Here is a 24,202-nt window from a genome sequence, read left to right on the forward strand (position 1 = left end):
CCGACGCCATCTTGCCTGACTGCAATTTTGCCGCGACGCGCGGCCGTACCACTGCGCGACATAGTACAAATCCCCTGGTGTAAGTGTGTCACACACAAGGAACGATGCGCATCAACCAGCTAAATGTCCCGCCCATGGGACGTCGTTGCTAGGTAAAAGGGCACCCTCTTTTTTTGGCGCACGGAGCCCATAGTGGCTAGCTTTTCTAAGCGAAAGGCGGGGTCATAATGCAATTATTTGCATCTACATTATGACTTCCGCCAAGGAGGCTATGTTTTCGTCGAATTTGGTTAGTTTGTTGGTTGTTTGGTTGGTTGGTTTGTAAGATAACTCAAAAAGTTATGGTACGTGGTACAACTACAATCGATTAGAGATTAGAGAAAGCAATTCGGATCTGGGTCTGGAACCAGGATTGTCTTAAACTCTTTACCATTTATGCAAGTATTTCTTTTGGGTGTAGTGACAATATGGCAGGGTATTGTTTAGCCCTGGGGAGGTTTGCGCACACCCAGTGCAAAATTTGTGCTTTCTAGTTATTTGTTTGAGCTACGTGTACTGCACATTATTTTCTCCTCAGAGTGCAGTGAAGATCAATTTACTTGTCCAACTCGTACCCAGTGTATCGACAAGAGTGACCAGTGTAACGGCATCGTTGACTGCATGGATATTGGGGACGAGCTCGGATGCGGTAGGTTGTATTACGCCATTTTTTTGTTACCCAAATCTGGTGTTGTGGGATTCCTCAAAGCAAAAGAAGAACTGTTAGTACGGCATATTGGTGATGGGATTGTGCCTTTGATAGTACAATCATGGAATTTTGGGGGACGTATCATGAGTTCGACGCCTTATAGGTCCGTCGCCTCATAAGTCCAAAATTTCGGACTTATGAGGCATAAATTGCGCCTCATAGGCCCTATGCTTCATAAGTCCGACAATGGACAAACGCTGTTTCGGATTTATGAGGTGTCGGAGCTATAAGGCGTCGGACTTATGCAGTGTCGTACCTATGAGGCGGAATAAATATATGTTATGCCTCATAGGTCCGACGCCTTATAATTCCGATGCTTTATTAGTCCGAAATTTCGGGCTTTTGAGGCGTCGGACCTATGAGGCGTCGGACTTATGAGTGGACCACGAGTATGGCACACACTCAGAGTATGTCATGAGAAACGCATCTTGCTATAGGGCCATCGAAGATTTGTCCTTTAACCCCATGCGTACGGGAAGCGGTCATGGCCGCGGCCGCTAATCCTCATTGGAATGCAGTTGCCAGCTGTGGTATGCCGTGGCACACGGCTTGTGGGTAGTTCCACAGCTGCTGCTTTTGTGCAGTCCCGCTACCACACAAAGGCTGTGCAGTCATGCGGGCCACTTGCTCTATGTGTGGAGGAATGTCCCCATTACACCCCGTCCTTAAGGGGTTAAAAAAAGGTTGAATAACCACAGAAGCACTTTAACATTTTGAACAATTTCATGTTTTCATATTTCTACCTATATATTTTTCAAAGGACAAATCTGCGATGGCCCTATAGCCCAACGTCTTTTTCATGACATACTCTGACTGTGTGCCAAATTCTATGCTTGTATCATCAAAGGCACAATTCCAACAAATATTTCCCCTGTTACAATATTAATATAAATTAATATTGATTCCCCCCCCCCCAACTCACACGTGCGGTCAAATTGACTCTAAATAAACATTAAAGGAACTTGATAGTTGACCTCATATAAATTTAATAACAGATTGTTTTTATCGTACGCGTTGTTACTTTGAAGGTGAATGCTCATCCGATGAGTTCAAGTGCAGTCCCTGGGAGAGATGTATATTCGAGTACATGCTCTGTGACTTAACGGCAGACTGCAACGCCGCAAATGACGAATTCCGTTGCCGTAGGTGAACTCGTATTAACTGATTTTAAGGTTTTTTAGCTCAAGTTAACCTTCAAAATGAAAAAAAAAACCAACAACCAGCTGTCGTTCTCTTATTACAAGTAGGCCTTTGCAACCTGTACGTCTACATTGAGGCGAAGTCCGCGACCCGTGCCCATGTACCTTCGCACTTGCAACCATACTTGGTTTCCATGATTATTTAGACATACATCGTCTTATGTTGTTCAGGCACAGACTCTGGAGGTCAATTTAAAACAAAAGGAGTTCGTTCTCGAGAAGAACAATCAAAATGATGGGCTGTCAGCTGACTATTGGAGAATAACATTTCAAATTGTCAAAGAAATGTGTTATTCTTCTCCAGCAGCTTGGAGTGTCGCCCGTAATCTACCAGATTCGCTTAATCGTTTTTGTTTCTTCAGAAATGACACTGTTGCTTAAAATGTGTTCATTCTTTGTATAAGTGATGGTCTTAGGTCAGATTTGTCTAATTTTGCATTGAGGTCAAGTGAATTATTTAAAGGTGGGAAAAATGTCCTAATCCGAAGACAGGAGGGACTATCATCATGAAGAGATACACTCAACCAAACCGAAAGCCCCCACTTCCAATACTTGTTTGCACTTCTGAAAACTACCCAGCGCCTCTCGCTCAAATAACGACTGATAAGTAGAGAAATTCCTGAGCAATCCAGCCATACTGTTTATTTGGCCAAAAACAGTGACAATGTGTACGAATTTATGCAATTTATGACAAATCGTCACCGACACCACGAAGTAACACCCATCTACATACCAGTAAAAACTAGCAATCGGAGAAAACGGCAACTAAAGTTGAACGCCTTCTAAAACAACACTTTGCGTCAAAACGACAGAGTATTTTCAGTTGGGTTTCTCGTTGTGGACACTTGATGAATTGAATTTATTAAATCTGCTGTTTTTCACTCGTTTGTGTATTAAATAAACAAGAAATAAGAGACAAAAAGATGAGTGTTAGTTCGTGAAACCGAAAAAGCTGCGAAACTGTAAATTTTCGTTTTCACGAAGTAACACTCTTCAATGTATTTAACACGAGGAAAGTGCAACTTCAGGTAAGCGCGCGCGCGCTCATACAACTTGTTACAAGAAGAGTGTTACTTCGTGAAAACGTTTTTGCTCACTTATGAGCAGAGTGCGCGCCATGCATTGCAATGGAAAATGGAACTTCAGTGTTACTTCGTGAAAACGAAAATTGTCACTTTTGCGCAAAAGTTGCCATGGATACTTAGCGTAATTATTAAAGTAAAGCTCTTGAAGCTTTGAAACTTCGTGCAATGGTAGGCCTTGATGAATAATGTTTAAAAGTCCAAAAAACTGAAAATCGACAAAAATATGCTTTAACACGGTAGAGTGTTACTTCGTGGTGTCGGTGACGAAATGATATCGAAAATAGTTGCACTTTTGTATACGTGCAAGTTGTTGTTCGCACTCACCTTGCACGTATACAAAAGTGCATTTTTTTTCAGTACCATTTGTCATCAATTGCATAATTTTGGGGCACACAAAGAGTACGGCTGAATTGCTAAGGAATTTCTGTACTGATCAGTCGTAATTTGAGCAAGATGTGCCCAGTAGTTTTTGAGTTAGACAAAAAAAATTATCGGCGGGCGACTTTCTTTTTTGGTTGAGTGTATCTTTTCAGAACGTGTCGGTTTTTTTCCCCATGGTCTTTGCAGCCGTTTGTGGGGATGCATCTATCTCTTTGCGCACGGGCGCCGCCTACTCTCTGGATCATCGGAAAAAGCGAAACGACTGCGTGTGGGTCGTCGATGCCCCGCCGGGCACCAGGATCAGGGTGACTTTCCTGTACCGGACGGGCTGTCAGCTGACCTTTGGAGACGGCCCCTACGGCGCCCACGTCAACGACACGGCCGGCTTTCGAAGCGTGAGCTACGTCAAAACATCGCATCCGGCTGATGACGTAGCTGGGGTGCTGACCTACCCAGTATCAGTCTCTTCACCCGGGCCGTCCGTGTGGATCATGAAAAAGTACTGCCGAAGTCCTCTTGATACGTCAGTGGACGGTGTTTGGATTCAGCTTGAGGCTTTCCAAGAAACGGGTAAGACCTTATCGCATCATATCAGATCATATCTGGGAGAGCTTAGGTCTATTCGTTAGAAAACCCTGAGACTTTTGTATCAGAAATGATCTTTCTGTCTGTTATGAGTCTTTTGTGGATGCTTTCAAATTACGGCATATCACCTACCTCTACTGCATCGGTCAAGCTTAAACAGAAGGATTAAGTTTGTCGGTTCTGTATACACCCATACAACTACATAATTCGTTATGAAATAATTAAACGCGTGCTCGCAACTTGTCGGAATAAGGCCTATCTTTGTTTTTGCACTTCAGTTTGCTCGGGCGGCGATCGGCTCTGCCCGTCAGGATCGACCTGCGTCGATCAGTCGGCGTTTTGTGACGGAATAGTCGACTGCCCTGAGCACGGAGACGAAATTGGGTGTGGTAAGGTTGCCTTCCGATTATACTGTGCACTACGGAAACGATTTATCGATACAGAAAAAAAATCAGCCGTTAGACTTGCAAGTCCGACTCCGATTTCGGCGCATCATGGGAAAAAGTCCGATAATGTTTTAATTTTGGTCTGTTGATGGTCGCAGTGCGCCTTCAAACCAATGAGAAATGTTATACTGATTTTTAGTATATATCGACGCGACCTAAATCCTCTTCAGCTTTCTTATACGGACCCGCCTTTCTGTTAATATACCCTTAAGGTGACAATTTGTGTCACAAGTTACACTTTTGGGAGACCCCGGACATTTTTGGAGACATTTCAGTGTTACCACGCCTATGTATGAGGTATAATTTGGGAAAGAGGTATATTTTAAGAGGTTTAATTAGGGGTCATTAAAGTTGGAGACAAACAATTGTGCACGTCCATACGGGAATGCCACCCTGAAGTACTATTTTCGTAATGATAGCCCGGTTTGTAATGTTTCAGACATTTTTTTGCACGTAGGAGAGTGCGCTCCTGACGAGTTTGCCTGCCTGAACGTCGATAACTGTACCCAGGCAAACAACGTGTGTGACGGTACTGGCGAATGTCCCGATCGATCGGACGAGTACAACTGCGGTAACATTTCTTGTCTCTGCTCTCTGAAGATCTTTCCTTTCTGTCATTTTGGTAAAAGGGACCATTAGTGTTTTGGCAACCAGATGTTGATTCTCGGGTCTCATGAAGACACCGCACAAAAGGGTAAAAGAATCATCAGCAACTGTATGCCTATCCCGTACTCACCTCGTTCATAATGGTTCCTAATATTAGTTGCACAAGCACACATAATGCTTTCTGATAGGTCGTAAAACTCACATGGCGCAGCATTGAAGTTCGTGTCAGCATGTGCGATCAATTAGTGTTGAAGCGTTTTCTGCCTTAATTGCGAGGCCAGGAGGCAAATATCTGTCCTTTTTGATCTGGTTGATTTGTGGCCAACTTATCTTTGTTCGAGGTTTGGTAAACCGATTTAAAAAATCGACCAGCTTGTCCTCTAAAATATAGTCGCTGACACTTGCGTTGGGGACGCCATCTTGAAATCACGTTCACAGAATAAGTGTTTTCAGTAGCTGATTATAATTTTTTTTGGCTCAGCACATAGCTCAGATTGCCCGTACACGCGAGGTAGAAAACACAGCCAAAAAAATACGTTCACTGTGGTATTTTCTGAGCTACGTGCTGAGCAAACGGCCACAAATGACCCTTTGCTCATAAGATAGCTTTAATGTGCGGCGGGCTTAAAAACAAACACTTCGAACAATAACAAACAGACAATGATGTAACACGTTGCTGTGAAATTTGGCCCAGCTTCGCTAAGTTCACCCTGAACTAGCCAGTGTCAGTTACATTAATGTTACAACTAAATTATGATGCTTCACTTGTTTTCTTTTTTTGGGGGTCAACATAGCGCCCTGTGGGTATACGTACTATGACCTCACCGACGGGATCCCGGTAACTATTCAATCGTTGGGCTGGCCTGGGTACCCGCCTAATATCAAATGCGTGTATGTGCTTCGAGCCCTGCGAGATCATCGAGTCACCGTCGTGTTCCTGGAATTCCGTACCGAGGCGGGCCTGGACACGCTACGGATCGGCAATGGCTTTGATGAAACAGAAGACCTTATTTTGGAATTTACTGGGTGAGTATCACCTCGCGTTCTTTTCGTGTCACAGATGGCCTGGACGCAACGCCAATTGGCGATGTACGGTCTAAGATCTAGCAATATGTCGTTGACCGACGGCAACTTTATTTACACATTGACAAGCATACGAATAGGACAGTGCCTTCTCCTGGACATTAAGCATATATTGAGAAGCAGACCAATCAGACTACAGGTCCTCTCCGAGACGTATAGGGCTACAACCAATAGGAATGCAAAATCGCCGAGGGTGTGTCTGTCACAATACACGTGTAATAATGAGGTCAGGTCTCCAGTTTTTGCCGTGGTAACCTGCTGGATCGTACATAAAGGGGAAACCGATCTTATTGTGCATTTATGCCGTGCCGTGCGAAGGCTGAAAACTGCTGAACAAATACCTATGTTGAATGTTCTGGGTTGATGGACAACGTCCCGCACAAGGTGGCGCTATTTAAAACAAAGTGGGCACTGTTCATAACAGAAATGTATTTTCATTTACGTCTCCCAGTTGTAGTCAATTCTAAATGGTTTCCACGGTGAACGTGTATAAACCATGACGTAGGTATACATGACATTTCTAATTTACTTCATGATATTCATTTCTGTTTCCCTCAACTTATTACATCAACTCTCGCTGTTTTATTGCTCAGTATCACCATTTTATTGATTAAAAAAACACAAATAAGTGGTGGCGTGTACGCCCTATATAAAAAATCCAGGAAGGTGTGATGATTTTCCCTGTGTGGTGAAATTTGTGCATATTCCTCATGCACTTAATGAATTTAAATCAGCAACATGGATAAAGTCGAGCCCACCACAGGTACATGTAAGTCCATTGCAAGTCCTTTTAATTCCAATTTAAATTGCAAGCTACACACTGGAATTTTGCCAAAGGCATTTCTGTGTTATTGTTCATCCACTGTACAGTTTTCGGTGACTGGACTTTTGAGAAGACTTGTGATGTACATATTTCATACTGGACTTGAGATGTACTTGTGATGGTGTCGACTGATGAGTAAAAAAATCCCAGTCCACTACTGCAATTGTTTATCCAATCAATTATATCGATTGATATACCTTTAGAAACGTGTTTCCATCTCGCGTGACTTCGAGGGGTGAAATCATGTACCTACAATTGTTCGCAGACCAAGGAGAGGAGAGGGAAGGGTTTTCACTGCGTGCCGAACAGACGGAAACGCAGCCGGCAGAAGGTGACGTATTTATGCTTAAGGGAAAAATGTAGGAGTTTTGTATCATAACTCAGCTTTTTGTTGTTTTTGCTTAAACATTTATTTTCGTCCTTTAACCCTGCAAGCTGCAAAGCGTACAAACTTGCCCGGGTAGCTGAGGTGCTCACGCGTGAGACAGTTTTGATTTCGCGTATAAAATACTATTTTGTGGACTCAATCCTTTCTCTAATGGTCAAAATATTATGAATGCAGGTCCCCCGAACCCACACAAGTTTGAATCCCCTCCAGTAGGTCACTCACAGACATTGTGGCTGCACAGTCATGTATACACTGCATGCACTGTGACCATTACATGTTGGATTGACCATTACATGTTGGATCGACCATTACATGTTGGATCCTCCAAAAAAGATGGACATGAAACAGTCGAGACAGCCTTTCTGTGGCTCTAGACAGCTGTCACTGGGCCAGCAGTAGAGGATGATTGATGACATTGTTGTGACGGCGGTATGTAAAACGCAGATAACTTTTTTTGTGCACAAGTGAATGGGCTTTGGCTGGAGGCCCAACTTTCCCAGGGGCGGCTGACCCCCAAGTGAACTCCTACAAGAAAAGCGACCATACCATCTCAAACCACAAGTTTCACTTTAGAATTACATGTAGTTTCAAGGGAATTGGGCGATAGCTTCATAAAAATAGTTAAGAAACAAAAAAGGGACTAGCGCGTGAGCCCCTGCGCAGCCCGCAGGGTTAAGATGGTAGTGGTAAAACATAGTTGTTGACATTGAGTTGTTATTGTGGGATAATCTCACCAAACGACCCGTAGCCTCCCTTAGAGTGGTCAGCTACACTGTTTGGTTCTTCTAAATGTTTACAAACTGAATACGTTTTCTAGGTTTTCAGTAGAAGAGCTGCAACCTATCAGTCATTGCAAAATCTTACACAGTTCTCATCAAGGCTTGTTGGCGGTTTCGACCGAATGACCGAAGATAATCTAAGTTGTAATGATTGGCTTGGAAATGCAACTGTTGGCTTTACCATCAGAGAACTTATCTGCTTGAGAATGTCACTGGCTTTCAAACCTTGACCATGTTAGCGTAGAAGCTGTAGCCATGTCCATGGCTACAGCCATGTAGGATATTGATAATCAAAGGTTATTTGATTTTTTTGATTTTAAAAATCAAATAATCTATCCGTCGCAATTCAAGTCACAAGTCCACCACAAGACAGATCACAGGATAATTAAGTCGAACCACAAGACAACGCTAGGCCACAGATACCATCGGATGAAACACGGGGGATTGCATTTGTCATAGTTCATTTTTTTGTAGATGGGGGTTTGAATTGGAACTGAGGAGGTCCGTAAACACGTTATAGGGCATAACCTAACAACTTCGCTCAACAACTCATCCCTCCTTTATCATAACTTGTTTCTTTTTCTGTCGTTGTACCACAAGGCTGGTGTGCCCAAGATGAGATTCTGTGTGACTACAAAGAGATCATTTGCGTCACTGAGGACAGCAAGGAATTGTGTCCTGATTGTAAGTTTTTAATATCTTTGTCATTCATAGTAAAGAAAAACCAATGTATGAAATACCGGTATGCTATAACGATGGTTACAGTATCGTTCGTTTTATTTAGATTACTCAGAATGATTTATTCAGAGGCAGAGCATGAGTTCTGTCCATTATTAGTGATCCAAGCATTTCAAATGAGTTGCTAAGTTATTGAAGTTAAAGTAAAACATACAGTGTGGAGGCTTAGGCAAATATATGTAATTGGCAATACTCTGCGTTGAATTTCAGATAAAAGTATTTCAAATATTTTTAGGTAATCTGTATCCTGGGTACACAGGTTATGTTAATCTAAGAATCGGTTGTGTTGAGCTATTGTTTAAATTTTTACTTCCTACACATTAAATACACAGACCTATTCCATGACAGGGCCGAATATGGAGGAGCTGCTGAGCAAAATCAGGTTGAACAAGTCATCTGATGCGCATGAATCAACTAAGATGAAGCTGTCAGAAGCAATACAATTTCTAAACGTCTGACTGTTATGTTATGTGCTTAACAAAACTATGGCCAGAAATCGGCCATGGGGATACAAAAACCACCTCGTATACTACTTTTATTTGCTTTTACGTCCATTAGCGGTGTGCAGCCACGACGTGTTTACCGTCGACGAACAATCCAGGGTTTTCAAGTCGCCGAACCACCCGTCCCCGTACCCGGCTGACCTGTACTGCAGGTGGGACGTGGCCGCCCCCGGTAAGGAGCCGATGACCAGGGTCGACGTCCTCGCTTTCTCCAGCGAACCAAACGCGGACGTCCTGCGTCTCACGGGGAGAGATCTGTTCGGGGAAGAGTACACACACTCACTCACCGGCGCCTCCACCAAAGTCGTTTCGATCCTGTTCAACTCTACGAGCGTAGTCGCCAGGTTTGAGACCGACTCCAACGTATATGACAGCGGTTTCCACTTGCGATTTAGAAGCCTTGCAGTACCTGAACCAGGTGATATATGATACTCTCATGATTTAAAAAAGTACTGCTATGTTTAGCCTTAGGCCTATTGAGGTCCTAACAGATACTAGTTATGAAGTACGCCCTTAAAGCTACAGTCGATCATTTGCAGCTATCCAAAAAGAAACTGACGTAGTTATCGTTAAAACATAATTGGTTGAAAGATAGTAGGGGGACTAAACTCCCTGTGAAATTATACTTTCTGGCATGCTGTCATTTTGAAGAAATCAACGAAAGAAGGCCCTTCCAACTGACGCACCGTTGGAAATTTCCGTTTATAGTAGTTAGTTATTTTATTATTGTTATTTTATTCTGCGAAGCGAGCGCAAGCGTTGATGCGATGCACACGCGCGTGCGGTTGCTATAATTCGTCGGATCGGTGCGGGACATCGCGAAGCTGCAATCGGCTTAGTGAGAACGTGTCTCGGACGTTGATTCATGCCCAATTCAAAACATGATTCAGCATCTTTTTATTTGAAATCGAGGTCCTAGAATGCTGTTTTTCTGGGAATATACAGCTGAAACTTCATCAGGCATAGTTGTTCAGCACCCTTCTTTAGAGTTTTAGAACGTGTGTTGCTTCAAACGATCAGAATGCACAAATTACAAATGATGTAATGTACCTTTAATAGTATCAGGATCCGAGAAAGCATGGCGGTGGAAACAACTATGCTTGACGGATTTAAATGAAATCGCTATTGGTACAAAATGGATGCCTAAAACAAGGAAAAATCTAATTTGAGAATGTTCGTCTTTAACAAATCTTCATCTCTTGCTCCTCTCTGATAACGATTAACGAAAACGATTGTAACACTTTGATAAACAGGCCCGCATAATGACAACACCGAAAATAATCTCAGAAGCATTTCCCCTCACTTTTCTCGACTGGAAGTCGCATCTAAGCAATGTGTTTTTACTTGTGACATTCACTTGCTGTTTGCATTGTTACTACTACCGTTGATGCTACAGCTGTTTTGTCTCCCGTTTCTGTTAAATCTACTGTTCTGTTAAATCTACTGGTGCTGCAGATTATTCTTTTATCTCTGCTTCTGCAGTTGTTGATGTTTTCTGCTGGTGCTGCTGCTGTTCCTGGTTTTTTCCGCGCAGCAGCAGCTGCTGCAGCATCTGTGTATGTTACTCTACCTCTGAAGCTGTTGTGTTGATGTTTCTGCCTTCTTCTTTCTGTGCCTTCTTCTTTCTGCTACTCATATGTCTCTGTTTACCTTTGTTTTTTGATATCACCATCTGCTGCTAACCCTGCTGTTGTTGCTGATGTTAACTTTGTTTAGCACTACCCGCTCCGTTCACAAGTACCACCTCAATGGCAAAGAAAGTACAGTTGGGGGTGACCGACCGACGCCACCTTGCATGACTGCGATTCATTTTCCGCGAAGCGCGGCCACTGCGTGCACATAGTACAAATCCCCAGGTGTACGTGCGTCACACACAATGAACGGTGCGCGTCAACCAGCGAAATGTCCCGCCCATGGGACGTCGTTGCTAGGTTAAAGGGCGCCCTCTTTTGTCGGCGCACGGAGCCCATTGCTGATGTTGCCGGTGGTTTTGCTACCTCTACTTCTTCAGCTTGTACTGCTGCTTTGGCTTTCCCCTGTTGTGTGTTGGCTCCATCGGAAAATCTTAGTAAATCCGTCACCTTTTATATTGCAGACTGGTGTGCAGATGAGGCGAACGAGTTTCAGTGCAGTGATGGCACTTGTCTATTCGCCTCGGCAAGATGTGACGGTTTCAGCGACTGCCAGCACGGATACGATGAGCATCAGTGCGGTAGGCCTATCAGAATTCCCCAAGACGGCAACTGAACCAATTCCCATAAAACAAGAGTTGCTTTTTATTGAAAGTGGTGATCAAATTTACATACAAATTAAGGCAATCTAGGTTTTATTCGAATACAGTGATAATTATCTTGAGTTTTTTTCAAATCAGTTACCTAAAAGACATACGCGTTAATCTGTAAGAATGCCGTCGACTCTGGAAATATTGAATCCCACGACTGATTTTATTATCAAAATTACTGGTGTATTAACTTGTCGCTTACCAAATGCAATGACATTTAGCCTATGTAAAGTTGTTCACGCTTTCGTTTGATGATGATAACAAGTCCACCCAAAAGCTCCTGAAATATTCCGAATCGTTATACCAGTTTTGTGTGTTTATCGATTGAAAAAAACAAAACAACTAAACATGTGTTATATTTTTGACTGGTAATTTTTCGGTTCCAATTTGCAGCGTCTGTGTTTTGTCCGGATTTCTACATGTGCCATTCGACCAAAACGTGCATCCTGTGGGAATACGTGTGCGATGGCAAAGTTGATTGCGACCAGGGAGATGATGAAAGAGGTTGTGGTGAGAGGACTGCTGTTTTGAGTATTGATATCTTGTGGAGCTTGTTATTATAAAGTCACTCTGCAAATTATAATTAGCCCTGATCTTCGGGATTATTTTTCATCTCCAGACTACCTCTGCTCGATTGCAAACTTGTAATGACTCGAGCTAATGACTCGACTGGAGTCCGACTCGAGTCGCAATGTTTGGTGACTCCGTCGACCCGACTCGAGGCCCTAATAGTAAATTACTCGACTCAAATCAAGTCACTGCGAGCAAACGACTCGACTCGACTCGAGTCCTTCACCAGATGACTCGACTCGACCCGAGCAGAAACTAATAAGACTCTAGTACCAAAAGTAAAAGGATAACTTTGCGAAAAGTATTTGCAATGACTTACGGCAGGTGCAAAATACATGTTCACGTCACTTTGCGAATCAGTACGTTGCAGTGGCCGCTTGTCATTCACAAACATCTAGCATGTCACAGACTCCCAACTCAAGGTTCTAGAATGCACAAAATGCTATCCGGGAACCGGTCTTTAAACACATTTTCCAATTCGTTGTTCCATCACTGGCTTTGGGCGATTGCCTTTTTAAAAATGTTCTTGGATTTGAAAGCCGGCTAATATTCGGTACTCGAATTGACTCGTGCTAAATATTTGACTCCACTCGACTGACTCGACAACTCACCGTGTCTCGACTTGACTCGACTCGACTCGATCTTCTCGACCAAATGACTGGACTCGAGTCGAATCACTTCTTTAACATAATTCGACTCGACTCGAGATACAGACATCAGTGACTTTTTGCAACTCTGCCCGATTGTGAGTGTAGACCCTCAAAAGTTGAGAGTGCTTTAAGCCCTCCGCACACGAGAGTTGTACGTGCTGAGCAAAAAATCATTCGAGGCCGTTTACTCAGCACTATAGCTCACAAAAATATCCCTGTGTGCGGTGACATTTTGCTAAGTTTTCTACCTCGCGAGGCCGTGAGGCAAATGACTGAGCTACGTGCTGAGCTAAAAAGCTTAAAAAGCTAATGAAATATCGTACTCTGTACATATGAATAGAACATACTTTTCGTGCAAATCTTCTCGAGCCTGCTTGCGTTTGTCACATTTTTTCTTAATCACGCAGCCGATTAACAAGACTAATGTGCGTGTATTGGCCGGTGAATCTTTTTTTAAAACTCAGCACGTAGCTCAGGTTGCCCGCACACAGTGATTTTTGTTTACCTCGTCAGGCGAAAGAAATTAAACAGGGTAGATATTTGCCTCACGGCCTCGCGAGGTACACAACTCAACAAAATGTCACTGCACACGGGGATATTTTTGTGAGCTACGTGCTGAGCAAACGGCCCCGAGCGACTGTTTGCTCAGCACGTAGCTCTCTTGTGCGGCCGGCCTTGATGACCACGCATGAAAGATGCGTGTGAAAAGAGAGCCAAACAATGTTTTTGGTTTAGTCCGTATAACCATTGTCCTATCAGAAATACACACCACATCGCACATTTTTTTTTGTCTTCACAGAGACGAAACGATGTCCGACCGGCTGCAAGTGCACTGACGTAAATGGCGATTTCCAAGTGCTTTGCGAAGAAGGTTGGGGGCAACAACACGTGAGCGAAATTGCCCGAAAGACTACGGCACTGTAAGAAACAATTTGTCAAAGCTTTTCGGATGTGTTAAGTATTAACAAAAATTTTAAGCTGAAGGCTTTGTTGAGAATTTAATAGGTTATATTGTCAACATTAATATAAACCATATGCTGGTTTCTACTAGTCTCTACAAAAACATTCACAGCAGTGAGCTAATTTAGAATTCCAAATGAGCACACGGTGTTGGCTTTGTATTTGCCCAGAAGTGTTAAGATTGTAGATTGAAAACTGCTGCCATGATTTGGAAATGTGTGTGTACGTGTGGGGCTGTGATGAGAGCCCGTCTGCAAACATTTTTCCCAAACGACATCCGCATGTGGTGTACGCTATGACGTTTTGGACTTTACTACGCTTAATAACATAAGGCAAAAATATAAAATTAGAAGAAGAAAAATGAATTCGAACGTAATGAAATTCGGACTTTATTTCCCTTGAAAATAAAAAAAAAAACTCATAAAAGAAAACAATCTTTCGGGTAAAAAATGTGACTTTAACACATACCGCAAGGATCCCTCGCGGCAAACTGACCTATCGCACTGCTAGACAGATCCTGGAAGTCATTGTAATAAATACCTGCGTACGTATCATAAAAAAGCTCAACAACCATGTAATGTGGATGGTGTTTGGGGGAAAAAATATTCGCAGCCCGTCTAGTCCCCCGTCTATGGTGGCGCACTTTGCAGATTTGTTTTAACATCCAACTCTACGTCTCGTGAGCCACATGGCTCAAATCATTAAAGTAGGCCACATTTGAATTCGAATAAAGAAAAGCTCGAATTTGTTATTTTCCCCCGCTTTCATTTACGCACACAAAGTCGGCTGTCTGGAGCAAGGAACGAGTCGACTTCAGTTCTTAACCCTGGACTTTTCAAAGGCTTAGCATTCCTTCAGTCACTGTAAGTACATTAACGTTGTACCGACAGATGGCGCAAATTTGCAGGGCGCCCAGATTAGATGAACATTAATGAAAGTACTTACGTAAGCCCTTTTTGGGCAGCTTTTTTAAGAGCTTTTTGGCAAATTTCTGTCATATTCGCCATTTTCCATTTGTGGATCAACACAAACCAGTATCGTGTGTGGACGTCATCGTTATCTTACACACGATTTTATTCGTATAACCTTTTAACACCCTCAACCACATTGCCTCCCTATGGGGAAAGTACTGATTTATTCGCAGTACGTATCACGTGGGTTTTAATTACTCCGAATTGTGTGGTACCAAAAATATCGTACTCTACAAGTTCTTCATTCAAATTGACAGGTGCAAACTCTCTAAAATCGGTTGAAGCTTTGACGCACAAATGTTATCCAAGCACCAACCTAAATTACTTTAACTGCTTTCTTGGGATAGACGGCATGGAGCCGGGCAGGGCAGGCATAATCACGAGAACCCGGAATAAAACTTAAGTAGCAGGTTTTCCAGTCCCTTGAGATATTACATATCCCCGAACAGCCTCAAACGCCCATCGGTTGGGTGGTTAGTCCTAATGTACAAAGTATAGTACCGCCCTAAAACACCAACAAAATTGGAGTTGTAACCGAGGGGACAGGCGAACATAGAGACTCACGATTAAATACAAAGGCCAACTGTAACAAGATATAATAAGAACATACACTTTCCCGTAATCAACGGTGATTTGTTTCCATATATAACAGCCTTTGGTATCCACCTATGGGCTAATAATATGGTTGAATGTATATTATTTGTACTGCATTGTTTCTACGAAAGAAAACGGCACAGTCACGTAAAACCAATACGCTGACGTGCTTTTGTATCCTTTTGCTTGATGTCTCTTTGATTCCTATTGTCTCATAGATCACTGCCGCACAATTCGTTGCCTGTGATTCCACGAGGGGCTTTCTATGGCTTGCAGAACCTGACATACCTGTGAGTTTCGTTTTATTTTTAATCCGCAGTTGGCACAAGTACCCAGTATAAGAGAAATATTACATTATTTTAGTTTTCATTACACTGGCTGACTTCTCTGTCACTATTAATTGAAAGTAATTTTCCCCACTGAATAAGCCATTAAAGGTCGAGTCAGGTTTTTAGATATCCATACCGTCTGGCCCAAGTGTAGAATAAACGCATGTTATCATTTTCAATTGTGATCAAATACATGTAAAACTTGATGCAATATTTATGTTTCTTTCGTTCCCTCACGTCCGCAAGGACTTCTTGTAACCACTTGACTCTCGCCTGTTTTGATTGCAGTAATATATCGTTCAATAATTTCACCGAAATAATCCAGGATACGTTTTCTGAGCTCCGTCAATTGGAGGCGTTGTGAGTATTATCTTTGTCAGATTATCAACACCATTGCACAGAATGATACCATTCAATACATAAATTACCCATTAGAACCAGACCCGAGTTTACCTTTAACAAACTCGCGTCTGTACACATCTGTTTGGGACGGAACAGTTTTCAACACAACCTTCCATCTACCCCCAACAGTCCAAAGTCCTCCAATTTTAATACAGTTTTCACCCCCAGGGAGTTAGGGTTAGGAGGCGTGGACAGGTGATTTATGGCACCACTGCCTGTGAGTTTACTGACCAAAAATATCTACACAAATCTACTAGGTTGTTGTTTATACTGTAAAGTAATGGACATAGTGTCAAAAGTTAATATGCAAGCTACTTTGAATCATAAAAATCGACCGAACACATCTCGAGAAAGGAATTAAGAAACAGTCGCACTTCTTTTTAATTATACCCCCATGGTTCATGCTTTCAATGCCAGATGGCCGATGCATATGTCCTGATGTCATTTTGAACCAACTCGGCGGCCATTTGGAATTAAATACTTGATGGCCATCTTGGGGAAAAAAAAAAAAAAAAAAAAGGTCCTCATCCTCCTCTTTTTGACAAAATAAACCGGATGATCAATTTTATTTGACTTGGCCTAACTGAAAAAAATAAGTAAGACAGTGATTTATACCGTAACACATTTCCACGCACTATAGAAACAATAGCGAGGTAATCATTTTTTGTCTCCAAATCCTGTCTTCGATTTCCAACCTTGTCTCATAGTAGTATGAGAAACATTATTTGACATTCCTTTCTGCAGGGTCTTGACTGATGAATCAGCCTTGGAATTCATTGCAGAGGATGCATTCAAGGGACTCGCCAACGTGAAAACGCTGTAAGTTTTGCTGTCACATCAGTTAATTTTTTTTGAATTACGATTGTTCTTAACTGAAACGGAAAACTAGCATACTCTCGTCGAAAACACGATTGACTCAGGGAGTAAAAATGAACTAAACATTTCAAATATTGAACCTTAAGCAGATGTCATTTCCAGCATGATGCATGAATCCCAAAGAGATTCGTTTTCACTTGCTGCCAACGCAAAATATTAGCGTACCAGACCTTGCATACCCATCCAATCTCATCCTTGCTTTTCTGTCCCGTAGGCATATTCCTCATTTCACCCAATGTGTTTTAGATCCACGAGATGCATTTTACCTATATTTACCTTGATAAGCAACAGGACTTAGTCGAACACTATTGTTTTTCCCCCTAAAATCATTTATCGAAACCATGACCAAATTGGGTTGTATCATAAGACAACACAAAATAGTGATAATAATAATTATTATAACTCAGGATTGCATGATAGGGCGACACTTACATAAAAACGTGCACAAAATTGTTCAAACTTTAATCCAACCTAACCCAATTATACCTTATCCGATCCCAACCAAGTTTGGTACGTGTACGTTTTGGACCACGAGCAATCGATCTAGCCCATTTGCGACATTAAAATTCCTTCGCTAAAGGGTAGTTACCTCAATAGGGCGACACCAAAATTGTCGCCCTATTGCGGTGTGTCGCCCTAATGTAGGGGAAGTCCCGCACAAACTTTAATCTGACCTAACCCAATTTTACCTTATCCGATCCCAACCAAGTTTGGTACGTGTACGTTTTGACTTGACTTGACTTGATTTCCATCAAAGATAGGTACATATCTACAATAATTAGCCACTTTTTATACTACAAAACTATGACAAGGTAAACCAACTTTCGTGGTATTAAGAAATATCAAGCAGGGATGGAGGGGACCCGCCAGAAGCAAGGCTTGTCGAGTGCAAGTCCCCTGTAAAACATTCAACAAGGAATTAAATTGTAAATGAATACATTACAAGGACAAGACAAACATAAAACCGACCGATAAACTGGTGAACTAAGGGCGAAATTTAAAATGTGCATTAACGCAAATGCTAGGTTCTTAAAAATATATGAACAACCAACCACAACAATTCGTTAAAATGATTGATGAGCACATGAGCTACGACAATGAATTGATTATAAAACATAAATATTTGAAGAGAATAAAAAAGATATTCTTATTTTTTAGCAAGAGTACTTGTTGAGAATTAACTGTTTGAATTCAGGCTTAAAGGTTGAAACAGATGCTAAACCTTGTAAGGATTTATCTAACGAATTCCAAAATCTGGGTCCTTCAAATTTAATACTTGTTTTGGCAAGGGAAGTTCGGCAAATTGGTAAGTGAAACTGAGTTGATTGACGGGTTAAATATGCATGAACATCATAATTTCTGTAAAACGTTTTGGATCACGAGCAATCGATCTAACCCATTTGCGACGGTAAAATTCCTTCGCTAAAGGGTAGTTACCTCTATAGCGCGACACCAGAATTGTTGCTCTATTGCGGTGTGTCGCCCTAATGTAGGGGAAGTCCCGCACAACTTGTCGCCTTATTGCGGGATTCATGCCAATATTAATTATTACCCTGGTTTGGACATCTTGGGAGACATCCCCATAGACTTGTGCACACATATTTCAGGCTTAATAGTTCCCTAACCAAATATTCCCTTGTCTTTGTCCACGAATTTTGGTACATTAACTAATTGGACCATGTGCAACAAAATAACCTAATTGGCACGGTACCATTTTGCCTCTAAAGGGGGGCTGTGACATTAAATGACCGGCGTCTTCCACCGTTCGAAGAAATTACGATAACGTGTCTTTAATGGTACTATTACACGTATAATAATGATAATAATAATGAGAGATATGCACGCTTATACATCATCAGTCCGGAATTCACAACCTGCTCTATGCATTCCTTCTCTTTCTGTGATGACATTAAAACCTACATCCATGATAAAAAAATGAACATCGGCACATCTCACAAATCTAAGATCTTTACCGAATATGTGTCTGTATTCCTTGAGTTGCTTGTCAACCAGAGTTGAAGTTGAGCAGTATATTGCAAGACCGTCCGCAAGTATCCGGGGATGAACACACAAATAACCACGCTTTACCTTTGTCCATGTTCATCAGATCAGCTTAAATTATCTTGGGACTGGATGGCTTGTGATTGCTAGTTGATAATTGTTGATGCATATGCAAGTACGTCGACTTCAACACTTATTTTCACTTCTGTCAAACGTTGTGATAGCGCCACCTTTTACTTTGACTGTTTTCTGTCATTTAACCATAATGCCACAAATCACAAGTCATTTTCAAACCACTTCGAACGTCATGAATAAGTCAAAATCGGAAAGTGAACAAATGATACATTTCTCGAGGTTCATTATAATTGATATTTAACTTGACTTGAAAGCAGTTGTCGTGTGACTGCCTGGCTACTTGCAGTTACTTGACCTAATAACCCATCTAATTCTTCTATGCTTCTAGGCCTGTAAGAGGCGACTGGTACAGAGAGAGTAAAGAAAAAGGAACCCGAATTGTGCCCGCTTATCTTGAAAGAATTTCTGCATGTAGCGGATTTTTTTTTAATCTAGGTGTGAAAACCTAATTAATAGGCATTCATGTCTTGGTTTTAAAAAGCGCTTACTGCAGGACTTCTTTAATAAATAAGTTGCACCATTATTTTTTAATTTTTTTAATATTTTAAATATTTCTTTCTCTGTGTTGTAGGAACAGTCGTGAGCTGTAATTCAAATCCTTTGTTTTCTCTTGCACACAGGGTGCTCACTAGGAACGTTGAATTTGGTGATCCATTGGTGGTGAAGAATGGTGCATTTTCGGCGTTGCCTCATGACGTCAAAACGTAATTGAAATGTCCGTTGTATTATTTGCGACTTTCTTTATTTCTTTACGTTTATCTTGGTTATCAAAATGTGTCCAGCCTCATGTCAAAAAAAATACTCTGCTCTTGCCGGTTTTTGAAAGAGTAAACCAAAGAACATTCAATCCATATAACCCATTAAAATCATCCACAAAAGTCTGTTTTAAAACGATTGTTCTTTTTTTTTATTTATTGATCTCCTTATTTAGGGTTGTTGATGATTACAGACTTTGTTGCAACCTCCTCCGAGATATACCGGGGTTTAAGATTACTAACTGCCAGACCACTCAGTCACAGCCTCCGCTAAACCTCTGCGGCTCTCTCATGCAAAACTACGGACTGCGTATATGCATGTGGGTCCTCGGGATGAGCGCCTTGTTTGGTAACTTTGGGATCATTGTCTGGAGGTTCTGGCATGCCGAGGGCAGCGACGTTATGAGGGTTCACTCCTTCATGGTGCATAATCTGGCCGTGTCGGACTTCCTCATGGGAGTCTATATGCTGATCATCGCCGCTGCAGACATCCACTACGGAGAGCGCTACTCTTACAAATCGAAAGAGTGGCGGTCCAGCGTACCCTGCAAGGCTGCTGGCATCCTCTCTGTCTTATCAAGTGAGGCCTCGGTGTTCTTTGTCACCCTGATCAGCATCGAGTGTTTCCTCAACCTCGTTTTCCCCTTCAGTCGGTTCAAACTCCGGCCGTCATCTGCCCGGATTGTGGTCTTGGTGGCCTGGGCTGTGGCTGTCTGCCTTGGCGTCGTGCCGACCCTTGTCGTGGACCTCGACTCCGATGTCTACGGCCTTTCCGACGTCTGCATCGGGCTGCCCCTCACCACCAAGGCGTATGGAGTCCAGCTGCAGCCCAGTGACATCGACAACCCTTTTGGGGGCGCCGACACTTTAAAGATCATTTCGTCGACCAGCCGGAAACCAGCCTGGATCCTGTCCATTGTCCTGTTTCTCGGCGTCAATCTCTGCTGTTTCCTGGTTGTCCTTGCCTGCTATGTCGGCATCTTCGTCAAAGTCAAGCTGTCCGCACGGCGGGTCGGCACAGCTGCGCACCGGGAGCGGGACGTCAGGCTTGCCGTCAAAATGGCGCTGATCGTCGGCACGGACTTTGCTTGCTGGATGCCTGTCATCATCCTCGGAATCCTCTCTCAGACCGGGGTGGTGGAGGTCGGTGCTGAGGTCTACTCCTGGATCGTAGTCCTGGTCCTTCCCATCAACTCCTCCCTCAACCCGTACCTGTACACGATATATTCTGCCATCACTGACCGCCGTCAAAACGCCAAGAAATCCTCTCAGAAACCTCTGACCAACTCCAAGCCGAAATCAAAGTCCATCGAAACGGTCAACTCATATCTGTCAGACAAAAGCTCTAAGTAATATTTTACTAAGCCTTGAGACCTGACCATGCACGAATATGAGAGCCAAGTAACGCCCTTGAATATCATTACACTGTAGTATTGCTTGTTTATGTCTCTCCCTGATTGCACCTTTACTGTTGCCTACTGTGACAGGCCTAGATACTGTGACGGGCCTAGATTTCGGAAACTATCAGTCCCATCAGATACGTGTTTATCTCCGGTTTCCTGAGAATGAAACCACTGGTCATATAAAGATGCAAGTCCATCGCCTAATACTCAGCTTACGCCAGCATTCATTGACAAAACAAATCCGAACTACTATATTGACTGATCCGATTTGAAAAAAAAAATAAAAAAACAACCCGGTAACGCTTTTTGCTCACTATTTCTGTGACGCTTGGGCGCCAGTTGTACGTGAATTATATAAAGCTGTGTATACGGCACTAAAGGTGAGTGTTTTTGATGGTGGATAGCCATTCTAGGAAGCACATAAAGAAGGCAATTCGGATTATTTCATACTCACGGAGCCCCCTTCCCCCTATAATGCCCGAAGCATTTGTCAAATATTGTTCAGAATAGGTGTTACTGTCGTAGAGGAGTCGCTACTTAAACACAACCTTGAATGGTGCTACCGACGTTACTGATGGATCCGTAAATGATCAGTGCTACGATCGAAAACACCTGGTTTTGTCTGTAACCACTACACGAGTGAATGAGGTTTTAAGTGGCTTCCCGAAGACGCAATACTTGGCAAGCAGCTGGATTTCAACCGTTTGCCTTCTGTTAATTTATCAGACTGATAAAACAATACATTCGATAGAGACCTACTGCAGCTCAAGAAGCTAACCGGGATCTTTCCACCAAATTAGCTACATTAGCGGTTTGATATACTGTTGCTAACACATTGAGTATTTCTCCTGGATTCAACGCTGCGATCTTGATCGAAGACAATGGACCATGGAAGAGATTGATGAGATGATAAAATAATCTAAAAGTAATAAGATTAGTTGGATGATGCATTTGTATTCTGGCTCGAGCAGACTTGCAATTTACGAAGCTGTTTGGACGAATGTAGGATAATTAAGCGGCTCATGTGTTCGACTAGTCTGAGTCCAAGGCTGGATTTGAATGTTTTATTCCCCTATTGTGTAGGCAGTCTCGGGGCAGACGTGGTAAAGATGCCTGGGCGGTGGAAGTCTCCATCAACAAGATGAATAGTCTTGGCAATATTGGTTGTACTACCTGGTAAATTCTGAGCACACCTCACAACCATAAATTAGCTTGAATACAGAGCGCGTGAGGCATGATTGGAATTTTATTTGAAGCGCTGCCAACTTTGGCAACTCTGGATTTGATTCACCTGGTTCGTAGCGAACTCGCTTGTCACGGACCGGCTGTATAAGGGGAATAAATATAAATCCAGTCTTGGATCGCGGCTAGTGTTCGAACTGAAGTGGAGGTAGAATTATTAGTAATTTTATGAAGGTAGAATTCACATAATCTAATGTTTCGCTTAATGTGTACACAATCGCGATATTGTCAAGTGGAACATCAATATTAACGATTAAGCTAAGTATGATGTATCTCTTCACCTTGTGATATGTATGTCTTAAACAGCACGCTCAATATGGACTGTATACTAGTTTCTGTACTCTGAGTGTGAGCAAAAGACAACGTGGTTCAATGTGTATTAATTGTGTACTATTGGGTCGTATGCATACCAAGTAGCGTTTGCCTTTACTACTAGTTGTTCAGCATTTACTTGCATCTGTATGAATGCAAATTGAACAAATGCGTTTACTGCAAACGTTTGAAAAAACAGTATTTACTTTTTACTTTTGTATATTTTGCTAGACTATTAGTTTTTGTATTATTTGTTATAAATAAGGAGTGAAAGGGAAAAGACAACATTTGCAAACATCAAAAACCAAAACAACCACATTTTTATAAAACACCTGACTGGACTGTTAGTGAATGACAGTCTAAAGCATTCTATAAAATCATGGCACCTGGTGTGCTGACAGTTTCAAGAAAAGTCGGGGGAAAATGAGGTTTATTTTTTCAAATAATGCCCTCCGATTTATTATATGTAGTTAGTCCGCATTTTGTTTGCAATCGATTACACACCTATATGAACGGGTACAAGCCAGCTAGACTGCTCTACTGAGCTTACAAGTCCCCGACGTCTATACATTGCTCCGTTTCAACTTAAGTGGGATCAAGGAACCAGACTACCAGACCATGATTGTTTGTCACGTCAAATGAGTGAGTGTAACAATATTTGCTATAAAATACTAACCCCCAAAATCCATCCATTTTAGAAAATTACAGCAAAAACAAATGTTGTAAATTCCCTGTAATGCTTCAGATTTGGAGTATTTATTAGACATTTTTCTAAGGCTAGGTAGGGGCAACCTTAAAAGCGAGCAAAACAAATACTGGTATGCGAAGTAGCAGCTTATATAAATGTGGTTCCGCAGGAAAAGGTTTAGCATGGGGAGGGGGTGTTTAAAATTAAAATACAAACAGCTGTACCGGGTTTGAGGAAAGAAATGTGGCATGGATGGCCGACCATTTATTGTAACATTCTGGGGGGCGAAAAGGAGGAACACTGACTGCAAAGCAGCAACTTGAGATTCAATTCATTTAACCACCCCTATCAGCTTACGGGCTGCTCTGTGGGTGAGACCTTATATTCGGCTGTGCAATCAACCCCAAGTACGAAGCATTTACTACTATTTCAATAAGCAAATGCTAAACAGTAAAACTTAACTTGTATTCATACGGATTTAAGCATTTGCTTTTTCTTAATTTTACTCTAAAGTATTTTTTTTTTGCTGTTTGTTTATTAATCCTCCTAACATTTGCTGGTTTGTATACACACGACCCATCACCTTAACAAATCATCTTCCAAATGTCTTAATGTCGATGTTACGAATACGCACGATGTTTTAGCACTCTTGTGTCTTGTGGTGGCACT

General features: G+C 42.1%; 1 protein-coding gene across 1 annotated transcript; it reads left to right on the forward strand.

Moving 5' to 3' along the window:
• The first annotated feature begins 14,756 nt into the window (after positions 1–14,756).
• On the forward strand, positions 14,757–23,147 carry LOC119725998 (G-protein coupled receptor GRL101-like). Its single transcript, XM_038197619.1, has 5 exons — positions 14,757–14,770; positions 15,609–15,680; positions 16,866–16,940; positions 19,754–19,837; positions 20,065–23,147. The coding sequence occupies exons 1-5, from the start codon at positions 14,757–14,759 to the stop codon at positions 21,239–21,241; spliced, it is 1,422 nt and encodes a 473-aa protein (XP_038053547.1). The 3' UTR covers positions 21,242–23,147.
• The last annotated feature ends 1,055 nt before the right edge of the window (positions 23,148–24,202 follow it).

The sequence above is a fragment of the Patiria miniata genome, unplaced genomic scaffold (assembly GCF_015706575.1).
Source record: "Patiria miniata isolate m_02_andy unplaced genomic scaffold, ASM1570657v1 HiC_scaffold_19, whole genome shotgun sequence".
In the NCBI taxonomy this organism is placed as follows: Eukaryota; Metazoa; Echinodermata; class Asteroidea; order Valvatida; family Asterinidae; genus Patiria; species Patiria miniata.

What these genes read in the sequence shown, in the direction of transcription:
- LOC119725998 (XM_038197619.1), top strand. An exon ending in TTGCAGAACCTGACATACCT is followed by an intron (nt 15,681 to 16,865) that starts GTGAGTTTCGTT and finishes TCCTTTCTGCAG; the next exon opens with GGTCTTGACTGATGAATCAG. An exon ending in TTGCCTCATGACGTCAAAAC is followed by an intron (nt 19,838 to 20,064) that starts GTAATTGAAATG and finishes CTCCTTATTTAG; the next exon opens with GGTTGTTGATGATTACAGAC.